Source organism: Penicillium subrubescens (genome assembly GCF_028828155.1).
Source record: "Penicillium subrubescens strain IBT 31985 chromosome Unknown utg000006l_segment0_segment0, whole genome shotgun sequence".
NCBI lineage: Eukaryota > Fungi > Ascomycota > Eurotiomycetes > Eurotiales > Aspergillaceae > Penicillium > Penicillium subrubescens.
Window position 1 is genome coordinate 796,711 of NW_026643156.1, and position 17,685 is coordinate 814,395.

General features: G+C 49.0%; 6 protein-coding genes across 6 annotated transcripts; 2 read left to right on the forward strand and 4 right to left on the reverse strand.

The window, feature by feature from the left end:
* Positions 1 to 988: 988 nt before the first annotated feature.
* Positions 989 to 3,751, forward strand: N7473_008833 (Zn(II)2Cys6 transcription factor). Its single transcript, XM_057154773.1, has 2 exons — positions 989 to 1,802; positions 1,860 to 3,751. Exons 1-2 carry the CDS (start codon positions 1,008 to 1,010, stop codon positions 2,685 to 2,687), a joined length of 1,623 nt encoding a protein of 540 aa, XP_057005903.1. The 5' UTR covers positions 989 to 1,007; the 3' UTR covers positions 2,688 to 3,751.
* A 712-nt stretch (positions 3,752 to 4,463) lies between these two features.
* Positions 4,464 to 6,064, reverse strand: N7473_008834 (aldehyde dehydrogenase family protein; the record flags this gene model as incomplete). The annotated part of the gene is made up of 4 exons (XM_057154774.1): positions 4,464 to 4,577; positions 4,641 to 5,058; positions 5,123 to 5,595; positions 5,663 to 6,064. The coding sequence occupies 4 exons, from the start codon at positions 6,062 to 6,064 to the stop codon at positions 4,464 to 4,466; spliced, it is 1,407 nt and encodes a 468-aa protein (XP_057005904.1).
* A 292-nt stretch (positions 6,065 to 6,356) lies between these two features.
* On the reverse strand, positions 6,357 to 7,222 carry N7473_008835 (type 1 glutamine amidotransferase; the record flags this gene model as incomplete). Its single annotated transcript, XM_057154775.1, has 3 exons — positions 6,357 to 6,653; positions 6,708 to 6,934; positions 6,994 to 7,222. 3 exons carry the CDS (start codon positions 7,220 to 7,222, stop codon positions 6,357 to 6,359), a joined length of 753 nt encoding a protein of 250 aa, XP_057005905.1.
* A 1,010-nt stretch (positions 7,223 to 8,232) lies between these two features.
* On the reverse strand, positions 8,233 to 8,748 carry N7473_008836 (uncharacterized protein; the record flags this gene model as incomplete). The annotated part of the gene is made up of 1 exon (XM_057154776.1): positions 8,233 to 8,748. One exon carries the CDS (start codon positions 8,746 to 8,748, stop codon positions 8,233 to 8,235), a length of 516 nt encoding a protein of 171 aa, XP_057005906.1.
* Positions 8,749 to 10,916: 2,168 nt separating this feature from the next.
* N7473_008837 (fungal specific transcription factor domain-containing protein) lies at positions 10,917 to 12,845 on the reverse strand (the record flags this gene model as incomplete). The annotated part of the gene is made up of 3 exons (XM_057154777.1): positions 10,917 to 12,207; positions 12,270 to 12,669; positions 12,812 to 12,845. 3 exons carry the CDS (start codon positions 12,843 to 12,845, stop codon positions 10,917 to 10,919), a joined length of 1,725 nt encoding a protein of 574 aa, XP_057005907.1.
* Positions 12,846 to 16,516: 3,671 nt separating this feature from the next.
* On the forward strand, positions 16,517 to 17,589 carry N7473_008838 (NAD(P)-dependent alcohol dehydrogenase; the record flags this gene model as incomplete). Its single annotated transcript, XM_057154778.1, has 2 exons — positions 16,517 to 16,743; positions 16,803 to 17,589. The coding sequence occupies 2 exons, from the start codon at positions 16,517 to 16,519 to the stop codon at positions 17,587 to 17,589; spliced, it is 1,014 nt and encodes a 337-aa protein (XP_057005908.1).
* Positions 17,590 to 17,685: the final 96 nt, after the last annotated feature.

Here is a 17,685-nt window from a genome sequence, read left to right on the forward strand (position 1 = left end):
GAGGAACGTAACGAACAAGCTAACGGATTGACCTAGACACCTTTGACCTGGAGATAGCGACTGGTTTGCCTAATCTCCTGGGGTTGCCACCAGGATTCTGTTCACCGACACTTCAAATCAACTTACCGTCGGAAATAGACTTACAAGGCGACAACTGGGTTGTTGGATTTGCCGCCGGTAATAGTCAGGCAAGGTATGGCCGCTAGCAACGGTATGGAGATTCGTCACGACCAAGGCAGATGGATTTACTGATTGCCAGTGACAGACTACCATACGTTCCGACGCCAGCATCAACACTACCCCGACCACGAGGTTACGGGTTTCTGAACGCCAGGGGAACGCAGGGCAAGTTGTCGACTTATCCGATGTCGCGATGGAAAGCACGAAAATTGACTTTACGAGAGGGCCGTGGAAAGGGAAACAACATGCTCACATTGCCCAGGATAATGATGGCTGGTACAATTTTTTATACTCGTGATTGGTGCTGGTTGCCTATTAAATAGGAACTGGAGGCTGCAGGGGTCATTCCTTTCACATTGTTTGTGGAAAGTGCGCTGAAAGTCCGGCATAGAAATGCTCTGTTGAAGGATGACAGTATAAAGAAAGGCTGCCACAAGTTGTGGTATCGATAGCAACGGAGTTATTAATGCTTTGCGGTCGCATGTCTCCGAGTGTCGGTGCTGAATGCTGATAGCGATAGCGCGTGGCGAGATAAGACCAGACCGTATGCCAGTATTTAACGGTGGAGCTGGCTGTATTCTTCGCTTGAAGTTGGCAGAAATAACTAGAAACAACCGAGTTTGACTTAAGTCTAATTGACCATTGACCAAGGAACAGAATCATTCTCTATCCATCCATTGGTATACACAATTTGGAGGTTGGCGGAGAGCGGAAATAGACTTTCCTTTACCCCACACCCACACGAGTTCGGCACGTTTCTTATCAGCCCGGCCACCCTTCAAGTTCTGTTCGATCTCCTTCCCTTTCACACCCCCCACACCAACACGATGCCGCCAGATCGACAGCCGCGGGTGCAGCGGATCGTTCGCGTCCGCACGGGATGCTGGTCTTGTCGGCGTAGGAAGAAGAAGTGCGACGAACTCCGACCGATCTGTTCAGGGTGCCGGCGGAATGACCTGGTTTGCGAGTGGCCGTCGAACCTACCTGGAAGGAGGAACTCGGGCCCGGAAAACGACATGTCGGGTTACATCCCCGGAGATAGACGGTCTAGTTACGCCGGGTCGATCGAAGATCTCGATGCCATGCAACTACCCGGTAGTCCCTTGTCCAGGCGCCACTCCTCCACTTCGTCAAGTGCGGGACTTTCCGCCATTGTCGAGGAGCACCTGGCTCGGGGACCGGGTCAAGTCGAGGCTATGGACAGCCGCAGGTCAACTTTGGTAGAGGAAGAAAACGCACTCGTGGCTAGTATGGCTGTCGGAAACGTCGTTCCTCGGACTTTGTCCATGTTGCCTGGCTATGACCCGGAGAGCTACGCCTTGCTTTCGCATTATCTGGCCAACACGGCGGATGTGATGGCCAACGGTACTACCCCTATCAACCCGTTTCTGGTTCAGATTGTACCACTCGCATTCACCAGCGATCTCCTGCTCCAGCTCGTCATTGCTCAGAGTGCTGCGCACCGTGCCTTTCGACGACGTGACGATTCAGATGCTGTGGCCAACTCCCACTATACAAAAGCCATTCAGCTCTTCAGACATGGTGTCAACGATTTCATCCAAGGCAAAGAATCAAACCCGCTGATGCTGCTGGTTGGCGCCTTGTTGATGTGCTTCACCGAGGTATGGCCGACCGACTGAATAGAACAACTCATCAACAGATACTAATAAGAATGGTAGACTGCCAAAGGCGACATGACAGGAACTGTCTTCGATCATCTGTCAGCCGCTCACTCCTTACTAGTGAAGCTCCTCGAACAAAGTGACACCGCCGTACCAAGAGAGTTGAAAGACTTCGTCATCGAGTACTACGTCTACACCGCGACCGTGAGCATGATTTCAATCGACGCTCGCTTAAGTGGACAGGTCTTCTTGAACTTCGACCTCGAACAACGTGCGCGTGAGGTCCTCCGCACTCAATACGTGGGCAATCTGTGTGGCTGCTGGTTAGAGTTACTCCTCCTCATCCCCTGTATCTTCGATCTCGGCCGGCAATGGATGATGGACGACACCCAGCCCACCCTTCCGACAGCAGACGACATGGCCATGTTCGCTTCCATCCAAGCTCAGGTTCTACGCTGGTCGCCCTACTCCTTTGTCGAGCCTGAGGTTTACCTAGCTGGTCTAGTCTTCCAACAAGCAATGCTCATCTACTTGTACACTTCGCTCGGTGGCTACACCTACGCCCCGGACGGCATGTATAAAGGTCTCATCCAAACGGCTGTCACTGAAGCGCTGTCCTACCTCGACGAAATTTCGCCACAAGCCAGGATCAACTCTGGTCTCTGTTGGCCGATCGCAGTCGTGGGATCGTGTCTTGAGAAGCCTGAGCAGCAGGAACGTCTTCGGACACGTTTGACGGCGATGGCGACGCACTTTGGCCTAGGTAATATGCAGCGAACGCTTCTGTTGCTAGAGGCCATGTGGGAACTCCCCGCGGCTGATGCTGGGCCGTGGAACATCTGTCGGACGATGCAGGCTAAACAGATTTGGATATCGTTTGCGTGATTGCAGCCCGAGTCACTTGATGTACAGTTTGTACAATTTTCAAGGTAGTCTTCAAGGTTATGGGTCAAGTCTAAGGACCAGCCAAATCCCTGGGTATCTCGGTCGCAGATCCCCTGAGCGTGAAATATGTCTTTGTGAGACCGCCGATCACGATGAGCCACGGCATAAATGACCGAACTCCCATCACTCACCAGGCGCACCATAGCCCGAGCCTACTTTATTGCATCGCCGAAACAACAACTCAGAAAGTGCACGTTGCGACGCAAGCGCTTGGCCCTTCTTGTCGCCCACCAGTCCCGCGAAAGAGGTGTGCTACACGCTTCGTCTAAATTCGAACACTCTCAGTCAGGAAGGCATCAAGGACTAGAACTGCAGCGGCGCAGGAAAATTCGAGTCAAGCCGGCATTCCGGTCGAGCATGCACAGCCAAACTTCTAAGTCATTGCCAGGATAGTCCTCTTGCTAGCCGTGCTAGCAGCCTTCTTGCAATGCATTCGTGGCCATTGAACGTCATGCTGGATTCATCCAACACCATGCTTGAGATTAATGTCAAAGCGGGCTGCTAAATATCATTTGGACAAGCCTCCACATCTACGTCCTTGGGGTTCATGATACCCGCACCGTTGAAAATAGCGCTCGACGCGTCCCCATGTCAAGTTCAGTGCTGCAGCTTTAATTTCCCATTTTGTCGGATATATCGTCGACTAGCCTTTTGACGGTGCCTGATTGTGTTTACTTTACTTGGGGTCAATGCAAGACCTGTGTCCGTCGTCTTATTTATGAGGAAGGAAGCCTCACTCGTGAAGCAGGATAGTTTCCAGTTTTGAGGCCAGAGCGGCTTTTTTTCAACCTGCTAGGTTGCTAGACCACGCTATTTGAGGTGGCTTGGCTACATACCGCCGTCAGCTACACCGGAAATGAAGGGATTGTGCCCTGAAATATTCCGCCGGCGTACAAGAAATCAATGAATACCTACACAAATGATTCTCAAAATGTTCCTTGAAAAAGTGGCGACGAACCTTGATAAATTGGTTTTATTGTCAACTGAATTGATGACGTTGAATATGTATTTTGTACTCCCGGCTGCCGTCTCCCAAGTGAACACTCCATAAGGTGCTACCTATTAGTGAGATAATGTACAATACCCAAGAGCGTCCTATCTCACGTGCGGTAACGTTTACTCGTATCAGAAGCGCCACAGCCATTAGATGTCCATTCTACGATCCAGGTGACTCAAAAGTCGCTGTCGCGGTCAATCAATCACTCGATCCGCTAGCACGGCACCAAAGGCGTTGAATGCAGACTTTTGAGGCCTCGAGGGGACATAAAATAACGGCAAACAGCTATCTAATCATATCATCGTCTGGGACCAACGATAGATTGACAGAATAAGCAAGCTTGATGCTCACGTGGCTCACAAGTGTAAAGTGTCACGTGTTGTTACCGCGCTTCGGAACTAGCGCAGCGCGGTCCGGGACCGCGCTCCAGTGGGTCTGTGATTTGATTGGTATACGACGGGGAGAGTGCCAAGAAACATTCTCAAAGAATGTTACTTGGGAATGGGATGGGATGGGTGAACAGGTTGCAGAGTAGGAAAGTAATAGATTTGATATTCAAAAGAAAAGAATGAAATGATCTATTAATTTGTATCATTGCAAGGACCGATAGGTAGCTAAATGCCACTGGGACTGCGACTGCGACTAAAAATTGGAATCATGAAATAGTCGCGATATAGTGGTGACAAAGAAGCCATCAAACATGCCATTCTGCCCATGCTTTAAGCAGAAGCATCTTTAATATGATAACTCTTCAACTTCACGAACCCGTCATAACCACGGGGACCAAGTGTAGATCCCAAACCGGAAGTCTTCCAACCAGTCCAAGCGAGATCCTGTAGCACAGTTAGCCATGTCCCATCCCCTTTCAGAACAACATTTTTCAGTGAGAAACATACTGGAGCAGGATAATCACAACGGTTAATAAACACCGTACCAGCCTCAATCTGCTCAATCAACTCTTCACCACGAGCCATATCCTTCGTCCAGACACTAGCCGTCAAACCGTAATCGCTGTCATTCATCAAAGCAACAGCTTCTTCATCGCTGGAGACCTTCATAATGGGCATGACGGGGCCGAAGGTCTCCTCCTTCATGGTGACCATGTCGTGGTTCACGTTTGTCAGAACGACGGGTGCCAGGAAGTTACCCTTCTGGCTTGTCTTGGCGAGGGAGAACGACGCGTTCTCTGGGGTAGCGTCGATGGCTCCCTTCTTCAGGGCGTCGTCGATGTGGGATTGGATCTTTTCTTTGGCGGGTGCGGAGATGACTGGGCCGGTTGTGGTGGTTTGGTCATGGGGGTCTCCGAGCTTGTATCTAGAGTCGCTGTTAGCTGCTACCCACACCAATAGACTGGCTAAGGAGGTGTGTTAGATCATACCCCTTAAGTTCCTCCTGCACATAGCGAACAAAGTCATCGTAAATCTTCTCATGAACATAAACACGCTCAACGGAGCAGCAGCTCTGTCCAGAGTTGAAGATAGCTCCATCGACAAGGTTCTCCGCGGCATTCTTGACGTCCACGTCAGGACGCACATAAGCGGGATCGTTACCACCGAGTTCCAAGTTCACAGGCTTGATCTGCTTGGCAGTTGCTTCGCGAAGACGGATACCACCAGCAGTTGATCCGGTGAAAGAAACGGACTGGACCTCCGGCAGCTGGGCAATTTGGTCCAGGACATCCAAATTTCCGATCTGCAAGACCTCGAGGACGTTCTTGGGGAGTCCTGCCTCGGTGAAGATCTCGGATAGCCTATCACCGAGAAGAGGAGTCTGAGGGGATGGGCGCAAAAGCACAGTGTTACCCGCTAACAAAGCAGGGACGAGAGCATTCACAGTTGTGAGGTACGGATACTGCAGACGGTATATTAGCACCTCACACTAATACAAAACCCTTTTGCACAAACGCGGTTCATCTTACATTCCAAGCAGACGCAATAAGAATAGGACCCAGAGGAACTTGCTTAACCATCCGTCTAAACCCGTCCTGAGGCTCACCAGGCAAATCCGCCAGACTCTGCTTCGCAATCTTGATCATATGCTCCGCACGCAGCGCGGCAGTCTTAATCTCTCCAGCACAGTAGCGAATAGGCCTGCCCATCTGCGTAGTCAATTCCTTCGCCAACTCATCAATGCGAGAGTCAATGATTTCCAGAGCGCGCTTGACAATCGCGGTTCTATCTTCCAGGCTCACGGCGCGCCAAGACTGGAATGCCTGCTTCGAGGCGGTGGCGATCTTGCCAGCTTCTTCCAGAGAAGTACCTGGCTTATCGAAGATGACCTCGTGGGTCGCGGGGTTGATGGTGCGAATTTGGTTTGACATTGTGTGTGAGGTGAAATATGGAGGGTTTGGAGGGGAGGGAGAAGTTTTGTGAAACTTGTTGACTTCGAGGGAGGGTGAAGGGAGAGGAGGGGCATTGATGGAATTTATGTGGTCCCGCCGCTTATCGCGGTCTCTCGTTGCTACAGTCTTCCGCCCGTCGCCACTTTCCCCGCCGAGCGCTTGAGCGGGTATACGGGGACAGGGGAAGATCGACCCCTTATGATTGAGACTTCTGGTTTCTACTTAAGAGATTGATTGAATGTAAAGACTGATATTGTGGATATTAACTATTCTATGCTGTAGACTCCGCAATAAACTTGATAATCTGCGTCGCTAAAAACTCTCCATCATGAGGTTTTCCTGCCCTTGAAGCGGCATCCTCATACATCTCGTCATTGAATACCCCGTTCTTATGCCGAGCGTCTAGGACATTAGACATGATGAACTCGGTAAACTCAGGATGCGCTTGAACACTCCAGATCTTCTTTGGCTGGTAAAGGCCCTGGACCGCGCATCGAGGGCTGTAGCCGAGATTCACGCATCCCTCGGGCACCTCGTGGACCACGTCACGGTGCATTTGTTGGAGGTACTAGAATATGTAAGACGGTGTTAAATAGCAATTTTGGGATGAATGAGATATTACCAGCTTGTCTTTGCCAAACAGCTCCTTGCCAGCATCCGTCAAAGTGATCTCGTCAACAGAAATTTCCCATCCACCATCACCACGGCCAACGCGCGACCCCAAAGCGCGAGCAATAATCTGGTGGCCGAAGCAAATCCCAACAACTGGCTTCTTGTGCTCTTCAAGAACTCCCCGAACATACTCAGTAAGACTCACAATCCAAGGATCATCCGCGAAGCAGTCATGTTCTGGAACACCACGTTAATATCAATTCTCAACCGTGACTGATGAGGGGGAAAATACATACTGCTGCCCGAGATCAAGAGAGCATCAAACTCATTCACCTCAGGAAAGACCGGGTTATTCACGACATTCCACTTGCTAACATCTTGAATCTCCACCGTCGTCTCCCCAGATTCCTTGAGACCCTTGTTCAGCAATCGCGCAAAGATCTCTCCATAACCTCCGAGTCGGTCCGTGATGGCGGGGAGCGGCGTATCACATTCCAGAACGGCGATGCGAAGTGATCGGGTCATTATGCCGATTGAATGTGTGTGTATCTGGATCTTGATCTATACCCCGGATGTTTGATGGTAAGTGCAGAAACGCTTAGTGCCACTCGATGTGTGCTTTATGGATGTTCGGCCCCGCGGTGATGGCGTCCCGACCTCGGCGAGCGCGCGCTTGGCCCCACTGCGCGGTCCGCGTGGCGTGGGTTATCGTGATCTTATCCGACGGCAGGCCACGGAATTCAGACGTGATAGTGACGAGCAGTGTGCGGCGGCTAACTTGAGGGAAATGAGAGATGCCTTTCACCTTGCCACTGCTGGCAGTTCAAACAGAACATATTCGTCACGTGGTCAAATCGCTTATCACGAGATCACTGCAACAGCGCCTGAATCGAAGTAGGAACTTTGATGATATTTGGAAAATAACCATTTCATCGATTGGCCTCGCGTTGATTTAACGCATTTCCACTCAGGTCGATGCAAAAATATCCAATCAAGCCTTGTATCGAGCCGGGACAAAGAAAGCAAGCAGCCGTTGGGCGGGGTTCTAGAACATGACGTCATTCGAAGAATATCCTGTACGGATGGGAGGAGGGTCTCAGATAACAACCAACCAACTTCAGTCAGGTCTGAAAATTGATCTAGCCTGGTAATACTTATTCTTTCTTGAGGATTCTATGAGTGAAAGCTTAGGGAGAGGAAATCAATTTTTCACATTATTTACGAGGAGGCTATCCCGTGCGTGACCTGTGTCTGGCTGGACTGGACATGACGCATATCCATGTACTAACCTCCATAATCTGCTGTTCGAGGAAATGTACTGTCATTTGAGCTCGGTGATTAACTCAATCTACTGATTGCTGATATCAAAACTATACTCAAGTTGTGAATGTCGGTACGTCATCCATATGGAATCATCGTAATGTTCTATTGTCTATACAAGTCTTGAAAAATCTATAAAAACAATCTACCGCAAGCGCCATGATAATAATAAGCAAGATTTTTGAATTCAAGCGTAAAAGAATGACATGGGATATTTATCCCAGAGTAACGATGTACTGCGCATCAACCGAGCAGGAGAGCGTGTTCACATCATCAGGGTGCTGGTAAGACTCGGCGCAGTTGGTGTCACCGGCCTCACAAGTAGCGGTTTTGCAGCTAGAATCACTAGGCTTAACAGAGAAGCCGCTCTTGATGAATTCCGAAGACGAATCCAAGTTGATAGAAGACAGATCCCAGTAGAGCGTGTCAGAGTCAACGGTGTACTCGAACTGAAGCACGCTGTTCTCGTCCTGGGTCGTGGACAGCTTGATAGAGATGCCACCGCCATTGGAGTTGGTCTGCCATTCTTCGCTGTAGGTGCCACCGCCGGAAGAAAGAGTCTTCATGCTACCGGGGTCGGAGGAGGTTGTCCACAGGTAGATGTCTGAGCCCATGTTGTTCACGAATTGGACATTGCCACTGGAACTGGAGCTAGAGTCGCGGACACGGTGGGGGAGGGCTGTGGCGGTGGCAGCAAGAACACTGGCGATGAAAACGTTGGCGAAAATCATTTTGTATATGTGTATGGAGTCGTTTGACTAGGAAGTCGAAAAGGACAGTGTATAGTGACCAAGAGAATGTCGTTTGGTAAAAAGATAGACAAGAGAATGACAAGATCTGAAAGAGAGTGATCAGATCGTTGCAATCAACAAGAGAATGAAGGAATTGTCGAAAGGACTGTAGTGGTTGACGAGAAGAAGAAGGGCCATTATCGTGCATCCTTCGAAGCTATATATCGTCCTCGGTGGAGATTTTGGAGTCGTGGCAAATCTAAAACTCTGCCCTTGACCGTAAGAACGGTTGAAGTTGAGATTTTATGGGGTTCTCCAATAGCTAAGGCAATAGTGGATCATCTTCCATATCCGATGGTCTCGAACGTTGTTGCCATCGCCGGAAATGGTAATCCCCCAACGTCTCCAATGGTTCCGAGTTTCCAAACCTTTCATTCACCCCAGCTGGGACAGCTCATGGTTTGCTCGTCCCCCTGGCAGAAAACGATAAAACTGGGGAATATGCTGTCAGTGGCGGTCTTGCCCTGTGCGCCTTATGTCTCGGTCGATATGATTTGCCTTGGTCTGTAAAAATGGACTTCAGAGTTTGCGTTCCTGCAAGGTTTGCAGGAACAGAACCGAACTTGAAGTCTTTCTCTTCAGAAGCGCAGTCGGCATTATGTGTCTCAATAATTAACCGGCCTTTGTTAGAATTTCACGTGGTAGATGAGGCAATTCCGTCGATGGTGGGTACCCCATCTTGGCCATGTGGCGACCGCCACAGGAACGTTCTACACTGAATAAGTTCAAATCTAGATGGATAATGTCTGTATGTTTGCAAAATAGGTGGAATTGAACTCGACGTCACAATGAAATAGACACCAATTGTGGTGGATGAAATTGCAAAGGATTTAAACTCACGTAGATAAGCCGCATGATCGTCCACGCTACCGACGGTCTAGAGCGACAAAGAACAAATTAACCTTTAAAGCCAGAAATCTCAGTAAAGGCTCCAGTATTGGCGCCAAGAAAGCAAATCTGTTATATGGTGATCACATTGGGACCGCAAGGGTGACCCGGATTCTCACGGAAAGCAGGTCAAGTTCCCCGTTAGGTAGGTTGACCGCGCGGCCACCTTAAAGCGCCACCTAATCCCCGAAGCCATGGCCAAGTATCTTTAACCAAGCGGAGGGTCTATTTCAGGGTCAATCGGGGAAGCCTGGACCAACAGCTAGTGGGGACTCGGATAAGTGGGCAGCACTCGAAAACTCACCACCGAAGAATAGTGAGACAGAATTGATCTGACCCAAAGACAAAGACACTCTGACGGAGTTTTCCTTGCATCATGTGAAAATGAGAATGACCACGTTGCAAATTTTACCTTCGCTCGCTTTCGCTTTCGTTTTCAGGCCGGATGAGTTTAGCGGCTACCCCTCCGCTGCTGCGGAGAAAGCATGGGGAGCGTTAGGGGATTGTGAGTCCAATTCCCCTTCAAGTCATCTACTTCAATGGCGAATGCTATGCTCACTGAACCAGTTGGCACCTTTTCCGTGCCCCTAGAGTATCTCGTGGGATTGAACAAATCTTCCATGGTGGGTGATTTTCGGCTAGTGGGCTCGGGACCAGATGCGGGGGTTGGCGGTCTGTAAGAGGGGCATCAGATTCATTGCTTGGTTAGTCACGGCAAGGTCGACTTGGAGATTGTCGCGCTAAGGGAGGATTCCCGACAGAATTTTGTAAGGCAGTTCATAAGTTGAGATCATTGGGATTATAGCAACTTGCCCTCTCTCAGCGGTGGAGAGAAGACAAGCTGGCACCATATAGACCACTGCATTGAGACATTGAGTATAGTATTTGCGTGTCAAAGCGATGTGACTCCACACTGTTTTGTCACAAGTCAAGACGGGATAAAGGAGAGCAGAGCACTTCCGCATAAGTGTCGAAAGTACTCGAAGCTGGTTGACTGGGTGAACACACATTCTGTCTTTGATGCTGTGGAAAGGTATTCTGATGTAATTCGGCTTGCACGGCCCTTTTTTATTCGTATTAGTTGTAGCACAATACAGTAATTTTCGAACTCATTGTAACTAATAGATCCTTCCCTCAGCTTTGTTTCCTTCATTGAGAGCACAATTTCATCGGGTTCCTCTGGTACGTAACACCTACGGCCCGCCCAAATGGCATCAAATCTAGGGGGCCGTTTCCATTAGAGAAGCTAGTATGTCTTCAAAGGTTGTATTTGCTGGGTCAGATGTATGGACGTGTATATCGATATCGGGGCCAAAGGACGCAAAGGGCTGTAATAGAAATTGAATGATTGGGCCGCCGATGCGTCTGAGTGCTCGGTTTGACGCCTTGCCCGAGCTTTCCTGCCCCGACAAGTTACTCGCGGGAGAATTTGAAAATGGCGAATCGCGTGCCATGTCTCCTAGGTCGATGGCTTTGGTCACCGCAACCAGCTGCAGACAGGCATAGCACCGATCAAAGGCCCGTGAGGCCGCACGGTTAATCTTTCTCAGACTAGATAGCCAGAGCAGTGCTTTTCCCGCGGCAGCCAGGATAGTACCGGACACATCAGCAGCGGACAAAGAATCCTGTAGTTCGGGAATGCCTTCGTGAGCGGTGCCCCACATACCAGGCCCGAGTGACAAGTGGATAAGCAGAATAGTCAGAGCTTGAACAACAAAGTGTAACAAGCTCCACCATGGCCCAATGAGGAAATACCAATCCATATCAGGCAAATCAGGAAGGAGGGATATCAACTTTAGTGACGCATGTAAGCAATTCGAAGCAGTCTGGCCTCCGAAACTCGAAGAAGGAAACTGTACTTCCTTCTTGTTACCGAACCTCTTAAAACAAGGCCGATTGAGGACAATGCGGGCGCTGTAGGACTGAAGCGCTAATATTGCCTGGAAGGCCGAAAGTGATCCGGTGCGTGGTCTCCCTTGATCATCGGCAAACTGCATAGCGGAGTGTAGGTCAGATTGCCAAAGGTCCATTTTGACGTTATAATACGCGATGCGTCTCTCTATATCACTCCACCCGTCCTGAAATATGTCAATACCAAATACCCGATTGGCTATGGTATGGGTGATTAGATCCAAGTCAACCAAGTAAAACTGGAATAGGGAGTGGCTCGGGGTCAAACTTTGCAAAAGCGTCCGTTGATTTGCCATGTCATCCTGCTTCTGATAGATTGTCCACCGAATACTGCGATTCTGTGGGGGTCGTTCCCAGAGTTGATTGGGCGAGAGCACTTCGGAACAGAATTCTAGGGGCAATGGGGCCATTGAAGAGTTCTCACCCAGCCCAGAGGATCTGCCAGTCATTAGAGATAGTAGCGTGTCCAGTCGGAAGATCGACCACCAAAGATTGACCCGGGCGTCGAACGATTCCCTTTCGGAGAAAATATGGGTTGAATGGAAGTTCAATTCCAAAGCAATGCCCAAACGGCTGGCTATGCCTATCACTTTCCAGGCTCTGTAAAAGTTAATGCAGGTTCTGTGCTAACAAAACGAGGCAATGTTGTCTAGGGCGCATACCTATCAATATTTGACGTGATCAGGAAGTATAGGGCCGCAAGGGTTTGAGCCTGAACCTCCTGTAAATCCTCGTGAGCTCCGGTTATATAGTCGAAGGAGTTAACAGTTTGTGCCCGAGCGAGGAACGTGCTACTGTCAATCCGCTCTTCTCTACGGCTCATATTGTGAAGCTCCGCCCCAATGCCGAGAACCTGGTTAAACACCGCAATCCACTTTTTGCCAGGCATCGACGAGCCATCATTGTATAGTTCATTGCATTGCTTCTTGAAGAGATCTTCGCGAACGATTGGGAGCGCCAAATTGACGTGACGAAAGTATAAACTTATAAGGTTTTCTACCGTCCAGATCGGGGGCAACTCAAAGGGATCGCCCTCAACAGTCGCTGTCTCGCACAGTCCGTCTAAATGATAGCAGCGGCTGTGGAGCTGTGGGGAATGTCGAATGTTTGCTGAAGATCAATAAACCCCAGCTTATCGGCTTCCTGTTTGATATTCGACGACAGATGTTTAATCCAAGTTACCTCTGAGGTTTTACCATGATACCCGGTGGCTCGCGCCTTTTGATTTCGATTAACATCCTCATCAACCGTGAGAATTGCGTCTCGTGAGTGGAGAGAAAAAACAGAGTGTGACCGCTCAGGGCACCATGTTGCTGGCTATCTATATGTACGTCGTTGCCCTGAGGAGGTTAGCTTTCCGGGTTCTGCGGGGTTCTGCGGGCTCTGCCGAAGCCGACATGGAGAGGGTACCCTCGAGGGTATCTGTAATACAGCAGTAAATCGCGAAGAAGGTCCTCATAATTCTGAATTCTTTGGTTGGCAGAACAAAGTTTTTTTTTTCCGTCTCACGTTCTTCTTGTCGGAGTAACAGCAGTCTTCTGAGCATTGGGCCTGGCATTGCGAACATCTCGGCATTTTCCCATCACATTTTCTTTTGCAGGCGCGGCAGGCATCACAGGCCCGAGTAGTACGGTGCCGAGGATTTGGTATATCTCTTTGAATAGCTGGAATAGCTTTATTACTGCTACTGCTACTACCTACCGGTTAAAAGGGGGTGAAATGCGACATCTTATATTCGACGGGCACGGCGCGCATCCTACCTTGAATTTCTTTAAAAATGCGAGGATAATTTGATTGTCCCATACACCTTTCTACCGCATTCAACTCACCTCTGTCAACCGCTCGATGGGAAGCCCTTTTTGACTTATAAGCAGCAGTTTCGGCTTACGAATAATGGGCTATCGTTTTGGAGTGGCCGACCGCATGAAATCAGATTTCCTTCGGATTATCGCACCAATTCGTGAAAGGGCCTTTAATCCGCGAAATATTCGTCAATCCTTCAAAGATCGTGGTATTTACCCAGTGAATGGTCGTCAGATCGTGGCCGATCTGACGACTCAGATGGTTATTCCTGAGCTATATACACCAGAGCTTCGATCAGCAGGTGTACGCACTCTATCTCCGGAAATTCTATCTTCTAGCGTGGATAATAGCCCTCCTGCTACCATTGAAGCACTCGAGAGGAATCAAGCGAAGATAATAAGAGATCTCAATAGGGATTTAGAGAGGGCGCAATGAAATATCGCCAAATTTTTCAAACACCAGCTAGATAAGCCTGAGGAGCTTGCTATGACACTGGATCCACTTTGGCGCGTTCGGGCTGCGCAAGACCCCCAACGTCGGGTATATACTAAACGGCAGGTTAAATCGCTTAGCCAGGATGGTATACTGAAGCCTCGTGACGCGAATCGGTCGATTCAACAGAGGAAGGCGAAGGAAAACGCTGCTCACGAGAGGAAGCTTGATAAGCAATTCGAAATCGTGCATAGTTTTAAGCCCTCAATGCGCACTAAACAGAGTAACTATTCAGAGGTCAATTGATAGCGAAAAGGAAGCAAGGGAGAAAGGAGAGCTGTCTTTTATATGATTTTAGCTAGTTTGGTGGATTAATTGCATCATGTATTCGAAAATTGGGTATGAAAATGCGGTGGGAACGAGAGTGTGGGTGATATGTCGGTACACGAGTTCGGCACGTTTGGTGATCCTAATGCTTTGGCGCGGCGGCATTCCAATAAGTTGGAATTCGGCCGAATTTCTAAGGCCGATCGATATTCGGCCGTTGCAATTCGGGGCTGAGGAATAAGGTTACATGGGGCCGTTTATCCTAGGTGAAGGCGGTAGTTATTGGACCGGTGTTAACGCCACGTTAAAGCAGAGTTCACCTAACATGCCATCGCATGTCTAACGACTCGGTTAACTGGTTAATGTTTCGGCACATTGGTAATCGGTCACCTCGTCCGAAACTCCGAAAACGGACACCCCCCGTGCAATGGAAGACATGCGAGATGGAAAGTTTGCGCAAAGGTGCTAGTTCAATGCTCTGACAATATTTTTAGTATTGTGTAACAGCATAACAAAAGCCCTCCGTAGGCTATATAAATGTAGCTGGTCCCTGCGGCTTCCACAGACTTTCAAAAATTTAGGCTCGTATTACCATCGCTATTAAGTCTCAGATTATTACCGTTTTTGGCGCTACTAGCATTCAGGGAGGTTCCGTCATTAAGAGTCTCCTTTCTGACTCGTTATTGTTGAAGAAGTTTAAAGTTCGTGGGATTACACGGGATGTTTCAAAACCGGCCGCGGAGGCGTTGGCTAAGTTAAGGGTTGAGGTTGTAAATGTATATACTTATATAACCTTCTTTAATGCTACCTACCCTACAGGCTGTACAGATACCGACACCTTTGTTTGTTATAGGGCGACCTAAACTCGTTATTCTCTGTTGCCGTAGCAATCAAAGGCTCTTATACTGTCTTCCTCGTAACTAATTACTAGGAGACGATAATAACCAAGGTCGAGATTAACTAAGGCAAGAACGTCGCTAATTGTTATGATATACCCTGGCATGAGGTTATTCCCAAGTGTTGGTGCCTCAGGCTTTCTGTGGAGGTTCGCTGGGGCTTCGGCATCAGTACGTGCACGAACTCCTGCAGGGAACACCCTTGACAGAGATTACACAAGCCTCGTGTTTCACCCCGCTCCCATTTTCCTACCAAGGATACATCTCCTTCCTGTTTGAGCGATGAGACTGTATATAAATTGACCCATGTTGAAGAGGTTTTACGATCCTCAAGAAACAGTCTTTGGCTATCTCACACAATTGACTTGGTCCCTTTCTCCTACCTGATTGACAGGCCTCTATCCTGACTTATAGAGTATATCCTTACACTTCATCTCGCCTTGTGAGAAGCTTCTTGACAAATTCTGCCCCGAAACGATTTTGTCCTAGTAATCAGCTAGACCTAGGGTGTTATTATGCTTCTTCTCTTAGAATATGAATTGTGTTTGTTTCTTGGGGGTGGTGAACGATAGTCAAACGGATATGTGAGGGTTTCTCTTTGCTTGGGTATTTGGAACAAAACGGCCGAGCGCATAGAGGTTTTCTCAAAGGAGCGATGGAGATCTCGCTTATTTAAAAAATTAAGGTTTTTGTAGTGCAAATTTGAAAACGTTAACCCGGGAATTTTATCGTTAGTTCGTTGGTGGCGAGAAATTCGATTTCGTTGAGTGCTGACTAATTCAGTATCTTGTCTCTAACTAACTAACTAGTTAGATGCAATTCCGAGCCATACTACTACTATGTATGTATATCAAATTCTGATGGGTCAATTCACTGTGTCTGAGGTAGTGAAAACTAAGATTGTCCCGGCCGATTTTTAATTATCATTTCGGAAGCTGATTAAGCTCATACGGATTTCTCGCAAAGTTACGTGCACTGAGCGACATGTGTAATGGAGCATGGATACCATAGATATTATAGATATTTCATTAGTATTTTCCTCACCCTAAACTGCACCCGAAGAATTGATTAATCTTGTTAACCCGTCCTGTCATCAGAATCTTAACACCGAAAGACCCTGTAGTTAAGGCCGAAATATGTTGTAATTAATGCACCCCACATTTGTTAAACCCGAAGAGTCAGATTCTTATCCACATGAAGAAAGCCAGTGGGCCAGCCTCTTCCACGGTTACCATGTTAGCAACCTCGCTGAATGCTTTACAAAGTTATATTGCCGGAGTATTGCGGATCTGGATAGCAGACGCCACCACCGTAACCGCAGGCCAGATACCGTAGGAATGATGCATTCGCTGATCCCGTCTCTGGTTATAAGATGTGTTTTCTTTCCTCAGTCTAAACAACTTGTTGCAATAGCAGTCAATCGTTCTTGCATTCATACCATATCAAATATTATGAGCTCAGTCTACAAATTCACCGTCTGGCGCGGCCAGAAGGACGGCAGCATTGCAGAAGACACCACTGAGCGCCCCGCCCTCACTGGTGATCAGGTGTACATAAATGTTACTCACTCCGGCGTCTGTGGCTCTGATCTTCACTGTATCCCCTTCGGCATAGCTCTGGGCCATGAAGGTGCTGGCGTTGTCGAAGCTACTGGACCCGAGGTTAAGAGCTTGAGGGTGTAAGTGTCCCAACCAACCATTCCCCGTATCCTTCAACGGCTGACTTATCTGTTTCCAGCGGTGACCGCGTCGGCTGGGGCTATCCCTTCGACAGCTGTGGTACTTGTGAGAAGTGCATGGACGGCTACCCGACCATCTGCGATACCCCGGTCTACTATGGAACAGCTAACTTGGACTCTGGAAGTTTCGCCACTGGAGCCATCCGCAAGGAATCCTTCGTCTTCCGCATTCCCGATAACATGCCATCCGAGCAAGCCGCTCCCCTGATGTGCGGTGGTATCACCGTCTTCGCACCCCTGATGCTCTGCGGTGTCAAGCCCTCCGACACCGTCGGTATCGTCGGTATGGGAGGTCTCGGCCATCTGGCCATCCAGTTCGCTCGGGCTATGGGATGCGAAGTTGTGGTATTCAGCCAGACGGAGTCCAAGAAGGAGGATGCAATGAAGCTCGGCGCCTCGTGCTTCGTGACGACCCGTGGCAAGACGGACCTCACCTCCGACGTCTCAAGCAAGGTCCACCACCTCCTTGTCACCACCGCTGAGTTGCCCGACTGGGATCTGTTCTTTCCTATTCTTGCCAAGGGCTCTGCTATTTTCCCGCTCACCGCGACCGGCCCCGAGGCCCAGCTTGCGCTGCCTCACATGAAGTTTCTTGTCAACGGAGCTAAGGTTCAGTCGCCGATGCCCTCCAAGAAAACCTACTCCGATATGCTCAAGTTTGCTGCGCGAAATAACATTCGCGCTATTATTGAGTGCGAGCCGCTGTCGACTGAGGGTATCAACAAGACTCTCGACAGACTTAAGAGGGGCAATGTCAGATACCGTGGTGTGTTGTGCAAGCACTAGGAGAAATGTGGTGTATTTAAATCAAAATTCCAAAAGATACATTTCTGTCTAGACTAGAAAATGCAGCCCTAGTAGACGTTTTTCTCACCGGCTGAA